This window comes from Acanthopagrus latus, chromosome 8 (genome assembly GCF_904848185.1).
Source record: "Acanthopagrus latus isolate v.2019 chromosome 8, fAcaLat1.1, whole genome shotgun sequence".
NCBI lineage: Eukaryota > Metazoa > Chordata > Actinopteri > Spariformes > Sparidae > Acanthopagrus > Acanthopagrus latus.
The window spans coordinates 9,909,522-9,934,960 of record NC_051046.1 but is presented as its reverse complement, the minus strand read 5'-3'; the positions used below and the strand labels follow the sequence as shown (position 1 = coordinate 9,934,960).

Below are 25,439 nucleotides of genomic sequence, written 5' to 3'. Positions count from 1 at the left end.
ATTACATTTTATTGTTGTGGTTCCCTTCGCGGATAAAACGATCAAAACGGTCGTATTTAGACACATGTCATGGTGCCATACCGACCTGAGGCCCATGGTAACAAGTCTAGACAGAGGACAGGCAGCGGCGGCCGCTTATCTTCCTCTGGCATCACCTGCAGAGGACACACTGAATGGACCCAAAACAAAGCGCGCAGCCGCGCAGCGCTGAGGGAACCGCCGGCCAGCCTGCGGACGCATCCTGGCGTGTCTCGAGTTTATTTTCATTCCAGTAGGAATCCTGGACGGCAAATAGCCGCTGGACAAGAGAGCACGCAGGTCAAGCCGGGACTGACACACTACACCTCAACAATTTGTTAGGGGAGGATCGGCTTTAAGCAGCCGAGGGAAACAGGAGTGTCGCTGAAATTAAAAATCCTGTTCGGGCTTAGAGACGCGCTGATATACCTGCTTAATGTTTAAACTGCGTGACAGAGAACGGCAGCAGCATCAGTACATTTAAGAACATGTGGACTAAAACGATACTGGCAGGGTTAATATGTAATAAGAACACAAAATATTAGTTGTCTGTAGCGATTTTTCGCCAAATCTGACACAGAACTCTGAAATTAAAAAGCTGCAAAGTCCTCAACATCAATACAACAGTCAGTATAACATTTGGACAAGCTGGATTAAATGCTTCTGTGGCACATTATGGAAAATGCAAAAAGTGGGTTAGCAAATTTCAGTTTTTTTGTTTTAAACAAACAAAAAAAAGTCTTTAGCCAAAATATGCAGATTTATGCAAAACTAGTGGCCATGCAGCATCTGCAATCTCCAAATCTTTCTCTATATTGTGCATGCACACTTATCAATAACCCTCCAATAATCAATACAGGGCAGGCACAGATAAAGATGGCTTCCTGGAGGCAGCTAGAAACTCTGGTGATGCCCAAAAATAGATTCAAAAGTTCTTTAAAATATAAATATTTCTACTCAGAAGCCCAGTTTTTTTCTTGTGGGTGTCAGTTTGTGAGAACGGCTTCCTATATATTGATTCTCTGAGATACAACAGTGAAGTTTGTTTCCTACCAATTGCATTTCTCTGTCAAATGAGACCGAATTAGGACGTCTTCATTACCAATGCTCAAAAATGTCAAAGTGACAGAATGACTCACCTCAGAATCAGCATGAGATTATTATTATTATTATTATTATTATTATTATTATTATTATTATTATTATTATTATTATTATTATTATTATTATTATTATTATTATTATTATTATTATCATCATCATAACATTCTCATGATATTAACTTTGTACATTCAACACAGAACAAAACTGAAGACAACAATTCATAACCATGAGTATTTTATTCTTGATGATAAATGTTACTCAGTAATAATAATAATAAGTCAATAAATTATATTAATTTGTAAGTGAGAGGAAAGAAAAAGAATGAACTTGAAAAATATAAACTCTTAACACGTATTCGCAATCAAGGCAGGTCAGTAACTTGTGACTGGCTTTATGTAGACTAAAGTAAAACATTCACTCACATTCAAAGAAATGATAAATAAATTAACAGTATCGATGAAAATGTTTGGCAACATATAAATTACAGTATAAGTAAATGTGTCAGGTTTAGATCATCACTTTGTATCCATGTTCTATCTACAACAGAAACAAGAAGAGGAACAAACGGCTTGTTTACACATTAAATGGAATAGTTGTGCGTGTGTTCTAGCTACAATGTACAAACAAGAGATTTTTGTGCAAATTCCTCATAAATATCATCCGATTTCTTCTGAAATCCAAACAGATGAACAGACACAGTATAAGGCTTTGAAAAATTTCACAAAGTTTGAAGAGCGTTTTTTTTTAGTTTTTTTTTTTAAACTTGTGTGCAGTAAAGTCGGGGGGGGGGGAGAGAACAATCCGGAAACAATTCCACATATCAGTCTCTTTTGTTGTGTTTATACTGCGCTCATCCATTCTGAGGACAGTGGGCGACTACATCACTCTTCCTGCTTCTTTAGAAAAAACTGCAGCGCTGAATCCCACTGATCTCTTGGAAAGCGATTGAACTCGCAGTAATCCAGCAGCTGGGAAACTTTGCACAAACAGAGAAGAACATCTAGATTAGACAGGGTGTCAAACAGACATCCTTTATCGTTTAAAAACAAAAACAAAAGAAGGGGCAAAGATTTGAGTTTCACCTAAACAAGCCCGACACGTGCAGAAATAAATTCTTCACAACGAAACAATTTTTACGTCTCAGTACTCAATACTAGCAATTTAATTATTTTTCCTGGAATGAGCTGGAGAGTCTACAGGGCAAAAGTAGCTGTTTATACATGAGGGAACACCTTTTTTAAATAAAATTAAATATATCAATTTGATCCATCCAATTTTCTTGTTATGCTTCTATCAGCATTACTCACCTCCTTGCTTTGTTTTGTTGTCAGACTCCTTCTCATTTGCAGCACAGTCCTAAGGGAAAATTATTATTAAGAAGCATTAATACCTATGATGACAGTATGCTGATGATACTAGTAATGCATGTATGTGTGTACAATCCCATTAGTCCCATCTAAAATTAATTCCAGCAACACAACAAAAAAATGTAAGTCAACATTGAAAGCTGCTACAACAACAGCATGAAATGTCCTAATCAAATCTGAAGTTTATAGTAACGGGTGATAAGGAACCGTCCAGGATCAAACTGTTTCACTGTGAGGAATGCTCCTGAGGTTAACTCAACAATGAGGGCAGCGGGGCAAGACACCATGCATTATTGCTTTGTTTGAAAGAAACGACAATAGCTTGTCTCCCTGTGAATGGGAGTTAATCGGTGTCTAAACAGTGTGGGTTGCAGAGTGGTGAGGGGCGGGTCGTCAGGAGAGAAGATGAAGGAGACAAGCTGTTTACTGGGAGTCGAACCAGTGGCAGGTAAATCCACTGTGAAGGAAGCCATTTATCTTTGTAAAAGCCTTCCTGTTACAGATTCACCGGGGCCCAGAGGAGCAATTGTTAATCGGCCGAGGCAGAGGAAGAGGTCGTGTTTGGATGCTTTATCTAGAGGCATGACACTCTGAAGGCCTGAGAGGTGTTTTTAATTATTTGTTTGCTTTTCATAGTCAAACGTCTTCAGATTATTTTCGTGCACCTCTCCAAAAATGTTTTTGTCTAGCTTGAATATTTCAAACCACTGACTTGTTCAGCTGTGATACATCCATGTGTAAGTTAACAATTTATTTATGTGAATACATGTAACTGCACGTGTTTTCCCGTGTTTACCTGAATGAACGTAGCCAGCAGCACACAGCTCATCTCCTGCTGCAGGATGACCTTGTTTTGGGGGTTGTTGTAGCAGGCCGAGATGAGGGAGGGGAAGAGCACTCTGATGAGGCGCGGGTGGCTGAAGTACTGGAAGGGCAGCTGACACAGTTTCTGCAGGACGCTGGGCTGGCGGCCAGACTGCACTATCACCTGGAACACACACACACAGGGAGCGGGGCCAGTCAGTCACTAAGCCAGTCAGTGGCAATGTGGGCTGTAAATCACCGCCCCGCGCTCCTCCCACATGTAAATCTGCCACTAAAACAACACGCAAACAGCCATTAGGAGGAGACCTGTGGGGCACAGCCTCCCACCATGCAATTATGGGCTATAAAACACAATGATGGGATGTTTTGTTCTTCCTTTGTACCAACGGTAACAGCAGAGCTGCTGTAACATAAGAAGGAAATGTGACCTGATATCATCATCAGTGGTTGAAACTTCACTTTTTTTTGTGTTAAGCAACACTTAATTACAGAATCAGTGTGAATGTTTGTTACCGCCCTGCAGGAGTGTAGCTCAGGTTGAGAGGGCATTCACAGTGCAACCGGGAAACGAGAAGGTGGGGTGCCGGGTGAAAGGGCTCAACCGACACTGTGGCCACCCCCCACTTTAAGAAATGAGCAATAACATTAATGGTATTTTCACCCGGCCGACATCCTGCTCTCCATCACAGCCCGTCAATCATACTCCATCACATCCGGGCCACCAGTATTACAACCAAATCACTCCCAGCCTCGTTTGATTAGAAAGGGGGACTGCTTTTAAGGAAGGGGGTCCACGGCCTAATGCTCTGGTCATCTCCCCTGAGCCTGGGAAGAACCATCAGCACCCCTCTGAGAGCCATAGGGTCAGCATGCTAAATCCTGGCTGCACTGCTTTATAGGACCAGACTTTGGGACCGGAGGCTCAATGCCAATGGAAACCAGAAGGGCGAGGTGAGGTCCTCGAGTCACGGTGACATAAATTCACGAGATTTACAAGATTTTAAAAATACACTCTCTAATACTCCGCCATTGGCTGCTCCTTTGATAATGCACTCCAAGTTTGAGCAGCAGGATAAACAAAGTGATAATTCACCGCTTTTATCAGTTCAAGGTGAAGCTTCTCGGAGCTGCCCTCTACAGCGGCGTTCAAAAGGGACACAAAACAGTGCCACTTCCTTCCATTATTTGTTTAAAGGAACCATGTGGACAGGTCAAACAACCCGACTTCTTATACATAACAAATATTTAAACATGTGAAGAGCAGTCAATTTGTCAACTTGAAATGTAAGCGCTAATTTCTGAAACTAAGACGCATCATTCCCGCTTGGATGTGTTTTTACTGAAATAAAGAATAGTCTCGAAAACATCGCAAGTATGTGCGTGGAAAAGTGGAAGAACAAAATCCCCAAAGATTCACTGACTTAATAAGTGTTTTTCAGAAAGGAATGTGGGACTTGTTGGATGATTTCATTCGCCAAAGGAAAGGGAAAAAAAAAAAAAAAAGGGCAAGCTCTGGTTGTTTTCAAAAGTAGAGCTGCTTATTTTCAGCGCATGTAGTTTTAGCATTTTCGTGCTACTTTCCACTAAATCCAACGTCATTTTATCTTCTGTTGCAACACTGCCCAAAGACAAACTGGTAATGGAGGTAATAAATTTATACAGCAGAACTCATTAGGCAGCAAAAACCATGATTCTGCAAAAAAGCTAAAGAATCTATTCGTTCTTGCGTTTTAATCCAGAACATTTACGACGTGGGCATCATAATTTAACACCAGAGCAAGTGTTGGATGTTTGAGCTGGGGCTCTGAGAAGATCCAACCCACAAATCAACCAGCCATCTCATAATCCTCCACTGCGCACAGTTCCATCTTCAGCTGCCTAAACAAATTGTCCCCCTTCAAGTGCCTGACGCAGAGAGACATAAAACAAAGCCTGGTGGCAGCAAGAGTCTGGAGGTAAGAAAAGAAGCAGAGTCCCCTGCCAACTTTCCACGCCTCCACCAGGTGAGCAGAAACACCAGAGCCTGAGATGGTTTCCAACTTGAGATTATGTCGCAGCAGCGCAGCTGAAGTATCTGCAGCTCAAAGCCTGACATCATAAAACTAACAACAAGCATCTGAACCAATGCATCTGGCCCCGCATATAACGCAGACCCTGTAAAAAAAAAACCAAAAAAAAAAAAACTCAAGTGCCTTGGCCGCTCTGGTCTTTCTTAAGTTCAGAGACCTGGCATTTTCAAACAGTGAGGGGTTTATGACGCTTCCATGACATAACTTCCTCACTGTCCACAGTGACAACAAAGAGTGTGTAAAGTTAATGTACTGAAACGCAAACAAATTCCCGGGAAAACCCAGTGCTGAGGCGGAAATCAGAGTTACAGCAGATTTAAGAACAGAGGAGAAAGAAGAGACTGTCATCATCCAGCCATGGAGAAACACAAACATCTCATGTAGAATAGTTCAGCTTGTGCTGAGATTCTCACATATTGTACCTTTAAATTTTTTTACCACACATCTGTAAATGTTAATGTCACACAGATGTCAATCTTGAGTGTGCGGAGAAGTTAGAGGTGCGTTATATGGCAACTTAAAATAAAGTTGTAGTATCTTTAGTCTATATAACGTAAAACACAACACATATTTATATATTTTGAAGTCTTCTAAAAAGCACCTCATAAATTCTAGGACCGGGTGCGAGGTCGGTTATCACAATATTTTTGATGCCTTGATATTGTGACAGTACTGTAGGGGTTGACTTACTGGTACTTTCCAAACACAATGAGATTTTTGATAATCAATAATCATTAACATGGATATAATGACTAAGTGGGTAAAGGCCAGTATTAGAACAAGAAGATCAGTCTTTTAAATTCAGAAAATTGCATCACTTTACTGTAATGCAGCCTTCAAAACACTTGCGTCACATCACCACATTGCAATATCCACATCTAAGATATCACAATAACAACATGATATTGATATATTGCCCAGCAACAAAAGGAATCTCCATTTGTCTTGGTGCCTAGACAGACTGAACACCTCGGGAGGAACCAGCATCAGTGGAAGGCCATATATCTGACACGCGAATCCACAAAATAAACCAGATCCATCCGAGTGGAACTGTTTCACTGATAAGACGAGCAGCACAGCAGACACCACAAAGCAAAGTTAGTCAAAGTACTAGTTTAGTGCTTCTTTACAACATTTACAAAAAGGCTTATTGAGACGAGCACAGGACGCTGTGTAAATTACCTCTGGACAACTGGATGCTTGGGACGCAGACACTGACATCCACACTCCAACTTGACTTTTAAGGCAATCGTCAGTCGTTTTAAAATCCCGTAAAAAACCTGCTGTTAACACAATAAAGCTTAATAACTCTTTATTTATCTCTGAGCAGAAGCTGTCATTCCATCCCAGATCCTACTTGCTGATAATTCTGCTCTGAAACTAACCTGACGACAGCGTTACAGACAAATGGAAACTCCTCACTGAAAGGTTTGCAGGGATAAAAATGTCCTCAGCTTCACTTAAAGTCAGTTGGACCTGCGTTCACCCTTGAAGCGGGGTGTAAATCATCTACCGAGTTAACAATAAGGCCCTCTCCTGCCAGTCAGAGGAGAGTGTGTCTGTCTGCCTTTTTCTCTGCCTCTGTTTACACTGCTGGGTGACACAGAGTGTGCATTCCCCGGCGCTGGCTCCCCGTGGTCTGCACGAGCTGCACTTACCCTGCAGGCAGCGGAGGGCCCTGGTTGTCTTGGCAGTAATGGACTGCTGAAGGAGGCGTTTCAACATCAGGTTAACAGGAATTACAAGCCTAAAGCTCGGCCTGGGCCTGCGGGGCAGAGGAAACGCCCTCGTAGAGAATGGGAAGAAGAGGAATGACCCCACAGATAAGGCTGAGCTCTGGAGATGTGTGTGGGATGTTCAGTGTAAGAAGCCATCTATACAGCTCATGTGATGCAGAAAACAGTTTAGGAAATATAAGCACAGAGGAGTCAGGTACTCTCAGGAGCCAGCGCATAGAAATCGATCCCAATACATTTATGAAAACATCCATACGCTACCTGAAACTGCTTCTCTGTGTGTGTGTGTGTTATGGGGGCAAAACAGCGTTTGTGTGTGGAGCTCGCTCTTCTCTGTGTGCGTGTGGCCATTTTCCAAAGTTTTCTTAAGATTTCCACACTCTCAAATCGCATGCGTCTCTCAAAAGGGAGCAGGAATCAGGTGGGTTAACATGTCAACAGTTTACAATTACAGTCGTGGCAGCTCAAAGATTCAACAGATCATCACTGTGGATGATTCACAAATGAATCACTGTATTTAAACACGAGGAGATTATCAGTGCACATCTCTTCAGGGAAAGAGGAAGCACAATTGTCAGTTACAAAATAGGCGTAATTTGTTCTGCTTTTTTACTTTTTGTCAAATAGGTCTCCACGGATGCACACGACAGACAATGAAACATATGGCTACACGGCTCACTGGTCTGCATGAGCAGCAGCGCACTTGAAAAACACACAAGCCTACATATGTCACTCTCCCAATGGCTTTTTGTGTGACAAGGTGAATTATTCATGCCCCCAGAGCAGAGGGAATACATCACTACGTATAGTGCTGCTTCAAAGTTCTGCTTTTTATGAGCAGCCTTATTTCTAGAGCATACATATAAACAAAAGCTGGTGTGCCGACAGTGAATCAGCAGTCTCGGCGACCGCACAGGCCCTGGGTCGGGCCGCTTTTGTGTCCTGCCAATGCTTACATTAGCTTGAGAAAAGCTCAAGCTGCTCTAAATATTCTCCTCAACGCCATCCATCTTAGTGCGGAACTGAATGGACGCATTCCAGGAACTGGACCACTGGCAAAGATCAACTCTGTGCGGAGGTTGTGTGGGATTTTGTTTCCCGACAATCACAAAAAAAAAAAAAAAAACAACCAGAAGGAAAGGTAAGAAGATCCAGTTGCTTTTTACTTTCTTGTTGGCAGAACCAGTCTGTGCACAGGTTTTGCAAATTAACAACTTGCATAAAAACAAATGCAGTCAAGCATGGCTGCTCTGTTGACGTTGCTGAGGGTGTGCGAAGAAGAATCTGTCACCCACTTAATTTAATCATCAGCCCTCATTCAATTATTCAATATAATATGCAAATTGGATCTACAATGACCAACAAATGCTAATTCTGTACATCAGAATAATTAAAGTGGATAGAAGCTGAGAGGACAGGAAGATCCTTTAATTAGAACAAAAAAAATCTGCTAAATTAGAATTAGTAATCGGCCTATATATCGTGGTGAAGGGGGTCGACTGCGACCGTGCCAACATAAATGACATATCAGAGGCTTGAGACTGAAGCTGTGGCTGCTGCCTGTGTGGGTCAGGCTTAATACAATCAAAGCCCAGCCAACTGTAGCATGGCTAATCAGAGGCCCGGTAGACGGGCCACGCATGACAGCCAATTACACAGCAGCCAGGTCTGCTCCATCACATCCTGCTCACTTCCACAGAGCCCCCTAAGTAGCTGTACGAGCGAGGCCAGCACGCTGCTCTGCTTTAACAGGAGGGAACAATGGGTCACTCTGTGGGACAATAGACGACACACAGAGCAAAAGCAGGAAGGTGCCAAGGCATGAATCTTTAAACAGGTGCTTTTTGTTACGATTACAAAACTACACCCTTTTTCTGACAAATAATACATGAACAGAACAATAGTAAGATGATATTTCCAGGCTCGCCTAACTCAGTTGACACAAAGCTGAAAAAATTAAATAGTTTTAGTCATTATTCAAGGAAAAAGTCCAAAAATTCTGTAATTCCAGCTTCTCGGATTGAATGCTCGTCTTTCCACAGCTAGAAAGAGAGATGATATTAAACAGAATATTTTAGGGTTTTTGACTGTCGAATAAAACAATTTGTAGAAATCACTTTGAGTTAAGGGGAATTAAAATGTAAATGTTCCCTTGTTCACAAACATTTCTTATACAAAATGTTAGGAAACAACAGCCAAGTGAAAACAAAAAGATTTGTTACAGTTCCCCTTTAGATATGTAATTATTTTATTTATATGTGAGAAACTTTTCTTTCTTCTTTTTAAACTGTTGGCCTGACAAAACAACAACAATCACCAATATTAGTACTTTAGACATTTTCCAGAGCCTTCTATATTTTACATACTGATAAATTAAACAATTAATTGACAAAATTGACCAATAATAATAATAACAATAATAATAACAATAATAATAACAATAATAATAACAATAATAATAATAATAATAAGTATCCATATGATTACAGTAGTTTGGCTTTGTTAAAGTGAATTTTCATTGCTCTGCAGTCAGTGCAAGTTTAAGCTGGTTTACCTGGTTGTCGGGGTGGTTAACGGTAAAGTATCCCACGCAGATGATGACTTCGTGCAGCAGCTCTTCGGCTGAATGCTGTGTACAGTACCAGAGCAGGGAGCTGACGATGTGTCGGAAAGCTAGAGACAGGCCCTCGGCTCCTAAAACAGTCTGACAGGTCACAGACAAAACATGTTAGCATGTTTTACAGTAAATTAAGCATAAATTGTCTATGATTGTGATTACAAAGAGCTCAATACACCAACAAGACAAAGTAATAAAAGATAATACGTTTTGCTGGCAAGAAAATACACGGTGTAAGAGTATAAGCAACTTAAGCGGGGTCCCACCATAAAACACCCCAATCCCGCTCTGAAATGAGATGCTAGAAGCGGCTCACAGACAGTATTTATTAAACATGTCAGTGTGACCGAGCACCGTAAGATCATCACTATTCCTCTACAAGTTTGGATGTTACAACGCTAACACACCCAAACACGTAATACCTGAGATGCTAAAGGCTGTTTTCAGGCCTCATAATTTATGCATGCAGGCAATCTAATAATCCCACAGCAGCAGACAAACGGAACAAAAGCAATTCAAAAACATTTAGATGTTCCAAACACAAACCAGAAAACACAAACCAGAAAACCACAATGCAAGGCGGAAAGAGGGCATTTCTGGTTTGGATGTGAACTTCTTTTTAAACATTTATTTTGGAGAATCATTGCATCATCTGCTGCCAAAATGCAACTGATGCAAACCAGTTATTTTTACTGCACTGAACCCTTTTGAAAACCCCTCTGTAAACACATTATTGGGAGCTGATGCTGCAGCAGAGCGAGTTAACGGCCTCAATTCTGATCATCCACCGCAACTCATATTAGCCGGTGCTGTGAGGTAATGTGAAACACAAGGTGATTACAACGCCCCGGCCAGAAAAAGAAACATTATTTAAAATGTTCATAAAACTCCGGCAGTGAAACGCTTTCATTTCCAGCTGTTTTGAGTTGGCAGAACGTGGCAGGTCAGTGAGAGGAAGCTGCTTCAAAGTAATTACCACAAGACATTAAAATAATTAACAGCGTTCTCGCTCGCTCTCGTGCCTCTCCGTCTATGCGGTGACTTAGCACCGTGAAGCTGTCGCCCTCTCCTCCTCGGGGTTGGTAATGTACGGCCCCTGCATACAGTGCTAATCACTCGTGCTCCATCCTAACTGCTGACCCAGCGGGCTCTAGTCAACCCTGACATCTGACCCGGGGTCAAAGGGCACCTGTGTTTATGTCCACAGGTCAGCTTTGTCCTGAGGAGAGTAACTCCTCTTCTAATGGCTCCTAACAAAGGAACCAGCATCAATCTGATAATGTACACTGATTTAATAGAGAGGATAATTCAAATATTTGTTTGTGATTGCTCTTTCTACTGCTAAGACAAATACCAGTTAGTTAATGCTCAAACAAACAAACATCAGATACAGAGCAATAATGAAAAAAAAAAGTTTAATCTGTCACCGATAACAAAATCAGCTACAGGTTACGGGGATTTATTTTGTGAAAAATGAAGACAGAAAATATCCTGGATTTATCATGAATACCTGGAAGGCGGACAGGTCGAGCAGGGCAAAACTGTTGAGGAAGCGGATCCCTTGCAAAGCCACCTGGATGACCCCGGGGCCGTAGGGCTCCTGACTCCGGGAGGCCGACTCTGGCGCAAAACTGTGAAGCAGGATGCAATACAGAGTGTGCACCACTCCCACCAGATCTGTGGACTGCAGCAGGGCCGTCAATCCAGTCGGGTCCTGGCGTTTATTGTCAAATATACTGGGAGCACTGGGGAGGAAGAGAGGGGAAGTGTGTGGTCAGAGAAACAATGAAGACATATGATTCAAGGAAATACTACATGGCTGAATGTCTTTATTTTGGGCGTTTCTGCTGCCGGTGTCTTGCAAAAGGAAAAAGAAACTCAAAGTCAGATTGTTGTCTCACTGTGACATCCGAAGACCAAGGCCGCCAAAAAAACAAAAAAAAACAAAAAAAACCGCCTAGACCTCAGCGACTTCTAGATTTACTCACCAGACAAGGACTAAGAGATGACTTTCCCTTAAAATAACAGATATAAGCCTGTTAGTGCTGCCTTATTACCTGACTTTGAGTGCAGCGAGTGGAGGGGCACCAAGTTAAAAATGTGTTTCATATTGACATGTTAGGTCAAAGCTACTCTTATGTTCAGCTCTCAAGTGCTTCTGATCATTAAGTGAATAACAATTTTTCATTCTTTGCATTTGCAGGCGCTTCCATTCACTCTCTGACTTCATTCGTATGACTCGCTGACAGCCAGTTTTGGTTGCAGATGAAGAGCGGGACCTTTGAGACTGAAGATCGGCTCTTCCGTTCCCACTCGAGCTACAGTAAACATAGCGATGCCATGACGTGAAGCCCACGGCGGTGTCTACAAGTTGGCGGATTTTGTTGAGCTGCCTGACAAAGTGCTGAGTGCTCCGGCACAGTTAATCAAGGCCTGCCCGAGAGGATTCAAGGTGATATGTTTGTTTGGCTCCAACAAGATGCCACCCTGTTGGTTGAAGTCATTGGTAATATCATCCTTTAACAGTAAAGCCGGGGATAATGCCAGCTGGAAAGAGGAGGCCTGACGAGATGGCAAAAAAAAAAGCTCCATTTAGTGAGCCACAGATCTGACCAACCCTTTTTCACATTAGTGCTGGAGATTTACACATTTTCATGGTTTCAGTGTTTTAAAATTGTCATGCCAGGAGTTTCAAAGGAAAGACATTTAGGTGGAGGACCCAATCGCAGAAACTGAACATTTACAGAATTTTTGACAGAACAGGGTGACCTCGACTGCACAATCAGCATTACTGCAATTTATGCAATAATGTTATCCTGTCTTTTCTAGTTTCAATGCATACTTAAGACTAGTCTAGTGTGACTAGTGTGGACAGACGATTTAAGACTACTGCAGCAGTCCCAGCTACGATTTGCAGCCATGTAGAATGGAGGGTGTGCGACCTCTGGATGGAACCTACAGTGCATGCTGATACTTGATGTTAGCCAACAGGCTCTGCGTGAAATATGCTGCTAGGCAAAAGCACAGCCTCCTAATGCCGTTATAATCCCCTGACACAGCAACTGGCATGGCCAAAATGTTCTACAGGCCCACTGAGCATTCTTGTATATGACACACCAAGAATCTTGGCAGAACTGAGCTCGCTGGCTCCTGTATCGATCATAACACTGGTCTCATTAAACCTGTAAAGTCTGACGCTATGTTTTCTCACAGATACTTTGTGACAAAAAGTCTTTGACTATGCAGGTGTGAAGCAGCTGGTTGTTGTCACTGCAGCACCTTGCAGCTGGCAAAGTGCGGCAACACACTGGGCAACACTTAAACAAAATGACAAGATCTCAGAGTGAGGTACTGCCAAGAGGCGGGGGTTGTCTTTGAAAACAGTTTAATTGGCTCGTTTGCTACCTTGATTGAGCCTTTTCCTAGGGATGCCCGATCATAAGAAATTTGTATAATCATGTATTATTCCGATAATTAATTTATAGCTGATAAATAGAGATAATATTACCAAGCCTAATGGCTTTCTTTGACTAGTCTATGATATGCCTTTCGTCATAGTGTTTTATCTGCAGATGAAGCAGCCATATGCTTTTGGTTCTCTAAAAGCTTTTATTCTTTAGAGATAATTCAGTACATTGACATTGCTTCGTCATTCCTTCGTAATAGTAAAGTTGGATTTTTCCAACGTCAGATCTATGGAATATCAAATCATCCATCTATGTTTCTTACCCTCAGATGTGCAAAAACTACAGGTTAAAATGGTCAGTTCTCAGTATCTGCCTTGAGAAGCTGTAATTATCGGTTATCGGTATTGGCTGAAAGAAATCCATATTGTGATTTCTCCAGTTCAAATGTGATTGTAATGTCTGACATCAAAGCATTTCTGAGCTGGCTACCTTGGTCAGCATTTCTTTGCCTGTTAAGTGAGGAATTGTGGTAGTGATGTCCCTTGGTGTGACTGTGTGCTTAGCCTCTGTCAGCGGCGCCACTGAACCTCTTTGAGTGGAGGTCACTGTAGCACACGTGGGTGGGCTCCCCCCACGCTGCAGGCAAAGGTTTATGGTGAGTGACAGAGCGCTGGGTCAAGTAGATGCCTATCTCTATCTGCAGTAACGACAGCTTAGCCAACTAGCTGGCTGGAGGAAACGACCTGCTGGATGATTGCAGAGGAGCCACAGTCTTTGTTTGAGTCACCGTGAGCCCCGTCTTAATGGATCCCTGACATTTAAGAACGGACAGTGACTCAGTCTCTGTCATTAGACGCCCAGAGAAAGGTGTGTGTATGTTTATCAGAGGGGGATCAAGAGATCACAGTTATGTTTAAGGTGTGTAATAGAGTAAGAGGCATTCTCACCGTCCAGTTACGGCATAACACAGCTTGCACATGCTGTGTAGCAGAGCTGAGGCTTGCTGGAGGAAAGCGGACATCTTTGGGTGCTCGTCTACAGGACCTTGAATCGACAAGAAACACCCGTACAGCTTGTCGATCAAACCCATATTTACCACGTAGCTGGAAGAACACACAAGAGGAGGAAAAAAAAAACATGCAGTGGTTATTAGCCAATACATTTACTTTGAGAGACTTCCTTTGTAAAAGCTCATCTCACACGGGCAAACAAAGGCCTTTACTGTGCAAACTTCCACAGCACTGCAGCTGAAAGCGGATACCTCACCTAAGCCCTCCACCCCCTGCTATTACGGTGATATCTCCAATTTGTCTTTGCCAATGACAGGTCTCATGATCATGTTCCCTGTACTCTTTCAGCCACAAATCACTGCTAATAGTGTCATTAGAAGCCTGTTGTGCCAGCCCAGCTCTGGGCCCTTGACAGTCTTCCGACCTGGGGCCGTCTTCTCTCAGTGCCTGGACCTTTGGGCTCTGCTCAGGCACCAACAGCTTACAGAAGTCTATAGATCACTACAGCTGCCAATCAAGGCTTTGGTCACTGAAGCCACGGTTCTTTGTCTTATCAACTTCTTGACTCTGGACTTCTGTCACATACCTTTTTTTGTTATAACCGTCACTCAGTGAGGTCCTCTCAAAACAGGTGATTATGACCGTTTTCAAGCTCCACTGCAGGTCATCTGACACTTGAACCAAGTCCCATTGTTTTGACTTGATCCTCTTCCACAGCTTTACTTGGGTTGAAAGGATCTTTCCTCACACTGACTGCTTTGTTCATTGCCTGCTCTCTGTTTGACAGCCTGCTTGGTGGTCGAACTTGCCACTTGATGCGTCTCCTTTTGCGAGTATGGATTGAAAATATTTATGACAGTGATAGGGGGCTAAAAGCACCAAAATCCAAACTGAAAAACTGGTAATGAGAGGAAAGGAAACAGTGATCTCCTTTCTATGTGATATATAGGTTTGCATAATGGGAGAGGGTTGCAAAAGCTGAAACTGTTTTGATCTTTTGTCCTTCCTCACTAGCATATACATTATACAAGGCAGTTGAGGTAAATCTTGAGCTCGTACTTGGGATTATCAGTCTGACGACACCATTTTTCTCAGGCCCTCCCCTGTCTCCAGGGTTACGACTGGGTCAGTGGATGAGAGTGGTGGGCCTGTGCAGCTGCTCTGTCCAGATGAATCATGGTTTGTGGGAGGGATGGTGGAAAGACTGCACTCTTCCACACGGCTTCAACAGGCCAGGCCTGCCTTTCCTCACAGCCCACATTTCTCCAACACAGCACCGACTCCTACAGCTCAGGCCCCAACGGCAAGCTCCAACGCCAGGTTCAAGGAGGCTTTTCAAAGCTTTGGAAGTGCTCTTTGTTTATGCTACTTTATGCCCCCCGTTGGAAACTGATTTTACTTGAAATGCGGCTCTGGATGTGCGGAAAAAGTACAAGCTGGAAGGCTGCCAGAATACGCCCTCATTCTCACACTACTCCCATTCTAACAAGACACCAGTTGGCCCATTTCCAAGAGATCTGACATTTTGTCAGCCTATTCTTTACATAAGGCACGCTGTTGAGGAAATCAGAGGTTGACCAACTCTCAACCCAGTGAAGAGGAGTGGAGGTGGGATGTACTATAGCAGGTAAAAAGGTCATGAGATGAGAAAGAGAGGTGCCATGTAGGAGGAGGAGGAGAAGCAGTGTGAGAGGAGTGCAGTACATTGGAGGAAAAATACCTGATTAGGTCTTGTGTGCGAGTGTTGAAGGACTCGGTGGCAGAGCTCTTGACCTTGGCATCTGGGGAGGAAATCCATGTCTTTTCACCTTGTCCAGACTCAGAGATATGTGGCCAGAGGGACCCCAGGATGGTAGCGATGGTCTGCAGCAGGCCTGTCGTCAAACCCTCAAAGACTTGTTTGTTCACACTGCGTCCAAAAATGGATTTGTCCTCATCTGGGACATACAGCTGCAAGAATGGAAGAAGAAAACAAAGCAATTAATAAACCCATTTTCTTTAATAAGACCTGATGCTGACGGGCTCCATTAGACAGCGTTAAATGCCATTACACACAATCCAAACATCCAGCCTGCTCATTAATGGCCATTCAGTTAACGCAGAGACTAACCATAAATGGTTTGTTGATGTTTAGCAAAATGTTGAGTGAGTTTATCACCAGATTTACAAATTAGGAGTGATTTGTAAGAGACACAATAAAAAAGGAATATAGCAGCTGTTTAAGGCATTCCTCCCACACAAGTGATAAAAATGGTGGTGTAAACAATTAAAGATGCACTGTGAACAAGGTGGAAGCCCAAATAAAGAAGCTGTAGAAAGAAGCCAGAAAGTGTAGTCAGATGAGCATTTTTTGTCATTTGCATTTCCAGACAAAGCTAATAAAAAACACACAAGCACAGGGCCACATCTAAAATATAGTGCTACTGTTCAGTGGAGAACCTTGCTTAGGTAAAACCCTCTCATTTGGTCTAATGGTTGGGGTGAACCCTGACAGCATAGGTAAATCCACCGACATTCTCCACAAATCTAATTAAAAGGGTACATGCTCATATGGCAGTGCAACCCCCACTGCCTTACTCTATTGCTCACACACACGCATACCAGAACATGGGATGAATGTGCGCCAAGTTAAAGAGTCAAACAAAATAACAAAATTCAAAACTTTGTTGTCTGAATTGTAAATAAAACCGCAACTTAATAACAGGGCGTTTTGGAGCATGAATAACTGTTTTGGCCAATTTGAAATCTGCGTTGAACACATAGAGAACAGTTAGTTTGTCTCCCGCACTGCTGCGGAATATGTCAGTCAGCAGAGCAGCTGCTGGGATATGTTTTATATAAACTGAAGCATACGGGCTAACCTCTCCCTGTGTGCCCTAAGGAAATATGACTGCTTTGGATTGGAACTCGGCACTGGAGAAGGAAGCCCCAGTAGAGTTCATGCATGTACCACAACCCTGTGCCTGCGCCTTGTCCTGTCTGTGTTGTGAGTGCAGGCGGCCCCAGCGAGCCGCCACTGTTAGATGTTTGGAGTGGGCTGATGTTTACAGTCCTTCTTACAGAGTGCTGAAGGATATGGGCTGACATGTCGCCGCAATGCAGCCTGCCTGCCTGCCTGCTTGACTGACTATGCTCTCACATTCCCTCAGTCAGGAGGCATCTGTGGAGAGGTTGGGCAACGGCTTGTTACTCGCTGGCTTGTGTCTCGCCCTGTCTTTCATTAACACTGTGGCAGGAACTGACACCAGCAAAAATGGCAGGGTTTTCTCAGCGGTCAAAGCACCGTATATCAACAGATTCATGCAAAGAAAACAAGGACGGTTTAATAAAAATGCTTAATTCAAGTGTGGCTATGCTAGAAAAATTCTGAAATGTTAAGCATCTCCTACAATTACTGAAATTTATACAACTTTAAATGATGCTATTGGTATAAACATACTACACAAATACTGAATCTTATTCCAGCATTCATAAGGCTATTGTGCTGGAATGCATACACTTACTGTTAGCTGATGCAGAAGCAGGTCCATGAGGAGAGCAATCTTGTTGCTAAACAGCACATAGGAGCAGTTGAGGGGGCAGCAGGAACATGCCAGGTAGTAGGTGTTTGCAGCAGCACAGAGGGATCTAACAGACAGATGAAAAAGATCATTAATCAACTTTGAAAAAAAAAAAAAAAAAAAAAAAAAAAAAAGCACACCTCGAGGCATGCCACTACTCCTCTTGCAATACGTTAAAGAAACACTACTGCTGGGATGTAAATGTCTGGCCCTGGGCACTGACAAGACTATCTGCAGTCATCAGGAAACCAAACACACTCCTCTATATTTGTGGTTCCTTAAGGGTGCAGTTTGTCTTTGCAAGTCAAAAGCATATCTCACTGACAGTGCGAGCAAGGAAGACGATTTGAGGAATAAAAACACTCATATCAGCTACTTATGTGGAGACTCCCCTTTCTGCAGCCACCTTCGGAGGAGCTTGAGCGCAATCTCAGTCCCATCTTGGCTGAGATGGTGCAGCATTTCCGCTGGAGAGATAAAACTACTCCTCTCAGCAGCTCCTCGCGGCCGCCAGGCAGCCCCAGGCAGCGGCCAGTGCCGAGCCAGTCAGCATGCCTCTGTATTATGTCTGCTCTAAAACAAGCCCGAGAGAAGATTAATGCTTTAGATAACTGACCAATCGTTCTGCTGTGACTGCTACTCCCCCTCGCCTCCGTTTCATCAGTTAATATTTTCTGACAACTGTATATTTTAGCCATTGGCGGGATGGCGTGTCCTATCTGCTCACTGGAAGAAAGGAATCTGCCTCTCCAGTGCCTAAAGTAGGCCATGTTTATTTCAACTGGTAAACATTTTGATATCTACCGAAACCTACACATCTGCTGCGCGTTTTCGGTTAAACCACGCTGGCAAAGTGAAGGAAAATAGATTAGGCTGAGGCCGACCCAAGTCTGTCAATAACTTCCTGTAGTCTTTGCTCTGCATTTGCTCGTGGGCAGATCAGTCGTTTCACTGCATCATTATTGACATTGCAGAGTAAAGCTGTCAGATACAGAATGTGGTGATAATGTGAGAAGCACTATATTCTGAGTGATAGGACAGTGTCCAAGACTACATCAAAGCTTACTTCAGTCCACCCGAGAACAACAACAAAGCAGGGCCCTCTTGCAAACTGTTAATGTTCTATAAAGCAGTTATGTTGACAGTAATTTTATTAAAGCGGTGGAAAAAGTTAAGCCATAATGGTTAAGTGCAGTCTGTGTGAAGCAAGAGGTGAGGTAACATGAGGTCCCAAACAAACTATGCAGCAACGCCGCATCAGGACTCTGATTCTCTTGCGAACACGGGACAAAAATGAACGCCTATGCAAATACCAAAATGACAACTCAACTACTTTTCCTCGAATATTGTTGTATAATTACATGCTTCACACAGCTCATGAAATTTAAGCTGTGGTAGCTGCCATAAACATTCCTCCAAAGGACAGCAGTTATTTTAGTTGCCTTAAGTCACTCTGCTGGTATTTAAGAGCATGCCCCTGTTGAGTAAAGCAGCGCACAATAGTAGGGATATCACATGACCTATCTGAGATAAAATGACTAGGGAGGATTGACTTCATTACTGTCAAAGAGTGATTTCAGAACAGCCAGATAAAGTTCAAGTTGGTCAAAGGGAGCATTCAGGTTACACCCATGACGCTGAGATTTGGTGCTCTTTTCCTGCCAAATTGTTGTATGAATTTTACCTTTCTATAAGAACTTCAGTCCTCCTTGGTATACTGCCATGAGAATCCTAAACTGCATATAATGTTTTTTTAAAAAAAATGTTTTTAACCATCCCCCAAGAAGCAATGAAGACAACAGGGAGCCAATTTGAACTCTGCATTTGCCTCTCCAGTCCGCTCATCTAAAACGACTCCAAATCTTTATGAGAAATTTGAAGTTTGACTCATCCTGGAGTTCATGAGTCCACTCTTGGTAATATACTTGTTCGGCAAAACAATCCCAAAAGTCCCCGTGTATCAGTTTTGTTGGGACCACATGGTTTGGATCTTCACCACTATACTAGTTCCAGTTGGGGACCTTTGTTACATTTCATTCCCCTCTATAACCATGTTTCTGGTCTCCTGTCAATAAAGGCTAAAATGTCATCAGGATGTGCATATGTCATAGATCTTATTTGTTGTCATTGGACACAGGCAGTTTCCACATGGCAGCTTTGCCATAAATATTAGTTCGAGCAAACTTAATTTGATACTGCTACCAGTTTTTTTTGTAGTTCTGTAATGCCATGCAACTTTTAAATGTTGGTCCATCTGTATCAGAGACCTTTGGACCCTTGAACAGCTTTACTAAATCAATGTTTGGCATTAAGCGCAATGATTTGTGTTGCCCTTGTGCTACAGTATATCTAAACTTAAATGTATATATATATTGCGTGACATGTTCATGCCATTTTTCCATTACTTGGCCTGTTAGGAAATATAATACTTTAATACTATAACACTGATACATCATATGTACAGAGAACACAGTGGTTTTCACTTAAATGGGTTATTACTTTAGGGTATAAACAGGGTAGAACTTTTAAAGAAAACTGTTAGATTTCCTTACAAAAAACAACAACTTTAGAAGTACATTACACTCCAATGATATCACCGGTTTAAAAAAAATAATAATTGAAAGTGTGGGTGTCTTTTCTCACCCCCAGTCTGACTAAAATATTTTAATCAAAATGACTTTACCTCTGTCAAGATGGATCGGACCCTCTGGTCCCCACAATCGCCTCACTTAAGTGCTCATGTAATGAGCATGCAATTGCTTTGTAACACAGCTAATCAGGCTTGTCTTTGGTCATCTCTGAACAAATGAGGAGGCTGTCAAAGGCATGTTTGAGTTATGCCCTTACACCAACTCGCACAATGAACCATCACAGTGATCTGTCTTTGGTTTCCTCCCACCTAATTGAGCCTGATGAGCATGACACCTGATAGTCCGCCCTCTCTGGGAATCTCTCTATCTCAATACCCCTCACTGACAGCTCCAGCTAAAGATTTTAAGGAACAATTTGGTAAAGTGCCACGCCACCCTGTCTCATGTTGCACAAAAACTTTGTGGGGACTGATATGTGCCAGTCGATCTGAGCAGGCAACATTCCTCTACCTACACCACTATGGGGCACACATTTAATTGAGAGATTGTGCTTCACAGGTTCCCAAAATTACCGCACTAACTTTCTGTCACTCGATTTGGCTCTGAAAACATAGGCCATAAGTTACTGTCACAAGTTTAACTGGGGAGTGATGGGTGTGACACCGATTTAAAAAAAAAAAAAGAGAGAGAGATAAAGTTAGATACTGAGTGATGTAATCTGCACACCTACACTAACCATCTTAACCTCACACAGCCAGGGAATGCCATTGTACCTGTAAAGCTATTCAGATGCATAGAGAAATGAGGCCAAGAGGTAGAGGGATGGAGCACACCTGATCCTGTCTCGCCCCCCTGCAATCCTCGTGGGCTCTGCCTGGGTGGCCATTAGGCCTACTCACAGTAAGGTTGAGGGGCTTAAGGGGCTTTAGGAGTGCAATCGACCTCTGAATTTTAACTATACACAAATATACAAATTTAATTTTTTTTTTAAAGCCTAATCTAACAGGGCTCCCGGGCTGCGACTATTTTGGTCAATCACATTGATGCACCTTGCAATTTATTTTTAAAAAAGAAAATTAAACAATTGCCATTTCTTGTTGTGCATGCTGTAATTTAAAGAAATAAAAACATGCATTTTCAAATGTCTTCCTGTTTAAAACCATTTGCACAGTGGGTAAAGAAAGTAAAATTAAAATGTTTTTACAGATGTACTACATTCTGTAAAAAGGTGCACCTACATGAAAAAGCACCAGCGCCACCATTGTGAAAAGTTTCTTTGTAGTCCTCTTAGGCTCAAGACTATTCCTGAAAGTCAGAATTTGTTCACAATAGGACTCAAATGGCACCCAGATTTCACTGCCTGGTTAACTGTGTTTATCTGTGTTACTTCTGATTTATGCTGCAGCTTCCCTAGCAGGGAGCTATACAGTTATGGACTGTGTCTTTCTTTCAAACAAGTCCATTTATCATACTGAATAGCAAACTCTAAATCAGTTGACAACAGGACAACAAGCATCTAAAAGGCTCTTTATGCTTTTTGTCACTGCCTCGAGTTATCAACCCTTAGATCTGTGCTCCTCAACCCGAGTCTCACATTTCTCGCCCTCTCAGTGTGTTTCCTATGTGCCCAGTCAAGCCTGACTGGAGCGACGCTGCAGAAATCTGACCAACTTCCAGATCAGGTTGAGTCCCTGCCTCTTAAACAGGGTAAATTTGTGTTCAGGGGAAGAAAAAGAATCCTAAGCCAAAATAAAAGGTGAGGAGCAAAACCATTTCCTTGTGCTGTCAAACAATCCCTTCATTCACTGCTATCTAAATGACATTTAATTTGATTCTGCTGTTGATCTCTCCGATACCCTGAGTGCTTCCAAGACATCTACTCTGTCTGTCGTGCCACACTGGCCAGGTATGAAGGAGGGGGGAGAAATCTGATGAGCCGTCACACACCATCATGCACAGAAGCAGGAGTGCATGCACACACACACACACACACACACACACAAATGGTGGAAAACATCCTGAAATTAAACCACAGGTAGCGGCTCTGATTTCACAGGATACACCAGGTCATGTGAGACAGAGGTGGAAATACAAATTGGGTTAACACGCAGCGTCCAAGGACTCCTCCACCCTTTTCCGAGATCACCTGTTATACTTTCATTCACAGCTCTGTTTTATTTTTAAAATCAGTCATACATACAGTTGATTTTTTACTTCCAAGATAACTGTATACAAGCGCCTCCATTGCTTTTGTTGTTTAGTTTTTCAAAGTATAAGTTGCAGTGACTAAAATGGGATAATCTTAGACATCACTGACAGTTAATGTGAATATCTTTTGATGTTCATTTCTCACCTTAGAAACTTGTGATGGACATTTTCACAGACAAAGCCAACATAAAGATCAAACCATTAGTTTAGACCAGTGGTGTCAAACTGATCCAGTAAAGGGCCATGTGGCTGCAGGTTTTCATTCCAACCAAGCAAGAACACACCTGATCCAAATCGGGTGTGTTCTTGCTTGGTTGGCCGATTGGTTGGCTGATCCAAATCAGGTGTGTTCTTGCTTGGTTGGAATGAAAACCTGCAGCCACATGGCCCTTTACTGGATCAGTTTGACACCACTGGTTTAGACCCTTACTTTAAAGCTACAAGGAAGTTTCATTTTTTTGTTGACTCTGGCAGCCTCTTTGGACAAAAAGATGATGAAAAAAGTAGACCTTGTTTTAGTGCCTTACTGTGCCACCAGACTACAGAGCAGCTCCTTTCCTCCGGTTGCAGGACTACTCAATTCATATAGGCACTCCACCATTAAAAATAGTTTGAATGTTATGATGTATCAAACCCAGATAAATCAGAATCTGAATGGGTGATAGGCATTTAGACTAACTTCATTAATTATACAAAAATATCCAATCTTCTCACTTTGCTTATGAAAGTCAAAATCAAAGAAAGAATAAAATGAACGCATAATAAAATTGATCTTTGTTTACAATAAACTACATGCCAACATTTAGAATGTTGTTTGTGAGAATACCATCTCTCCAGCTGAAGCTAATGACAGTGGCTGCACAAACTGTGATCTAGACATCCCAGTGACCACAGGGTTACACCAGGACATTAGCGGAGCCTCGCAGAGGAATTAGCTCATTAATGTAATGGTAACAATATGGAATCAGCCTCCTTGGGGAGAGATATGGCAGGAGCATCTCCGCAGCTGCCTTTTTTGTAAATCGCTCTGCTTATCTGGTAGGAGGAGCTGATCAATACGGCAGCATCACTGTAAACAGATAATGTAGCGCACTCTGGGGCTAGCGTTCGTATAGCAGCCCATTAGGCCACACAGCCATCCAGATGACGGATAGTGATAAGTAGACAGCTGGGCTGCGTCCTTGTGTTGCATCTCGTCACCAGCTCCTGACTACACTGAGCTGACTGAGCGGTATCACAAGGTTAGAGTGTGACCTCTATGCACAATGTCTTTTACATGGTTTTACTAAACAGGAGAAAAAAAGGAGTCATTCGTTTGAGTAAAATTGTGACTAATCAAACATGTCTTGTTTTAAATCATATGCAGTTGTATGCTCTCAAGGTTTCAGCAGTAAAAACCGAGGTATCAAGCTCAATACCAAAACAGGCAACTAAAATAAAAGTCTTATTAGGCCTTGGACACACTGTACTCTTTCTGTATGACCAGAGCTGCTTGATTATAGCAAAAACACTAATCACGATTATTTTGGTTAATATTGACAGACCTTTTTTTGTGTGTGTTGTTGTTTTTTTAAAAATATAAATATAGATATGTATGTGATGCATGCAATACAAATGGTTGCATACCAACTCAATACAAGATTGTCAAATGGTGCAGTAATATTGTTGCAGGGATTCTCAATGACTTGGAAAACATGCATTTATTGAATGTTTAAACAACAACAACAAAATTAGTGTACTGTATGTATAATGCCCGTTTTATTTGGTTTATGAAATGTAGGAAAGGATCGCTGAAATGCAACTGTCTCATCCTGTTTTGCCACTGCAGGCTTTGGTACCGCACAGAAGGAGGCAAATAGAAATTCAAGCAGCGGCTGGCTTGACTGGGTTACACAAATGAATGTGCACCTGACAGAACAGTCTGACCTGAAAACCTGATTTATGAAATTGTGCTCGAAACTAGAAGTGTCATTCAAAAGAAATGATGTATTTTTTCATGCTGCACACCTGGAGAAATTTGTTATGATGCACACATCATCATATTTTGTTGTGCAACATCATTGGGCAGTAAAATAGAGATACCATCTGGTGATGGAGAAGATTGAAACCTGTCGCCAAAGCATAAATTGAAAACATCGCACAGCTCTTTAATTTCTGTCGAGCGGGATTCAAAAGTCGGGCCTCAACATGCTGCAGCCTGGCTGAAAGAGAAAGAGTTTGGGTTCTTAGGGAGGGGCATAAACGCACTCTGTCCTTTACCGCAGTAAAGGAAAGAGTTGCACTGTATTTATAACACAAGGAAACATGAGAGCATCACTGTGAGACAGAATTATGATCGTTTTATCTCAAATATCTTGTTTACATAATTGTTGGAAGACAAAATCATAATTGAAAAAAGAACTCAATGAATTTAACAGCCCTGTGTGTTTGCTCTCATGCTTGAGTAAACTTTCATAGAGAAACCTGTTTAGTCATGTGAGAAAGGTTTAGTAATTAAAGAAAAGCTAATTCAAGACCATTCTTTCATAATTATTTATAACCCACTCCTTAGTTTGATTGCGCTGGTGTGAAGAAAAACACAAAGGTCTAATCTTCACCTCACGTTCTGTCACCACGGCATGTCAAGAAGATGTCTTAAAAGCCAAGGAGTTATTGTGTGTACTTAAGCTTACACCCCGTCATGCACGGATGTGCAAACAAACTCTGCAAACAAAGGCTCTGTACAAGAGGACAGTCTCTCCATTTAAGATAATAACGTTTCTTCCAATTCAGAAGTCTGCTTAAAAATTCCCTCAGATTACAATGATTGAGGAAGAGAGTACAAAAAAATCAATATACATGTGATGCCCTTTAAAAGCCTTATAAATATAAGAAGCATTTGTCCATTAGCAGAGATTCAGAGACCAGTAAATGCTAATGAATGGGAG

The 25,439-nt window shown here is 42.2% G+C and overlaps 1 protein-coding gene across 3 annotated transcripts in view; it reads right to left on the bottom strand.

The window, feature by feature from the left end:
• Positions 1 to 1,339: 1,339 nt before the first annotated feature.
• The window catches only part of scaper (S-phase cyclin A-associated protein in the ER), a 62,170-nt gene continuing 38,070 nt past the window's right edge, over positions 1,340 to 25,439 (bottom strand). For all 3 annotated transcript variants that reach the window (XM_037107521.1, XM_037107524.1, XM_037107523.1), the window contains 8 exons: positions 17,657 to 17,780; positions 15,874 to 16,103; positions 14,091 to 14,246; positions 11,247 to 11,481; positions 9,674 to 9,823; positions 3,286 to 3,477; positions 2,430 to 2,478; positions 1,340 to 2,098 (listed from right to left, as the gene is read on the bottom strand). In XM_037107521.1, coding sequence (XP_036963416.1) covers positions 2,004 to 2,098; positions 2,430 to 2,478; positions 3,286 to 3,477; positions 9,674 to 9,823; positions 11,247 to 11,481; positions 14,091 to 14,246; positions 15,874 to 16,103; positions 17,657 to 17,780 — 1,231 coding nt within the window. In that variant the 3' untranslated portion in view covers positions 1,340 to 2,003. The remainder of the gene's footprint in view (positions 2,099 to 2,429; positions 2,479 to 3,285; positions 3,478 to 9,673; positions 9,824 to 11,246; positions 11,482 to 14,090; positions 14,247 to 15,873; positions 16,104 to 17,656; positions 17,781 to 25,439) is intronic.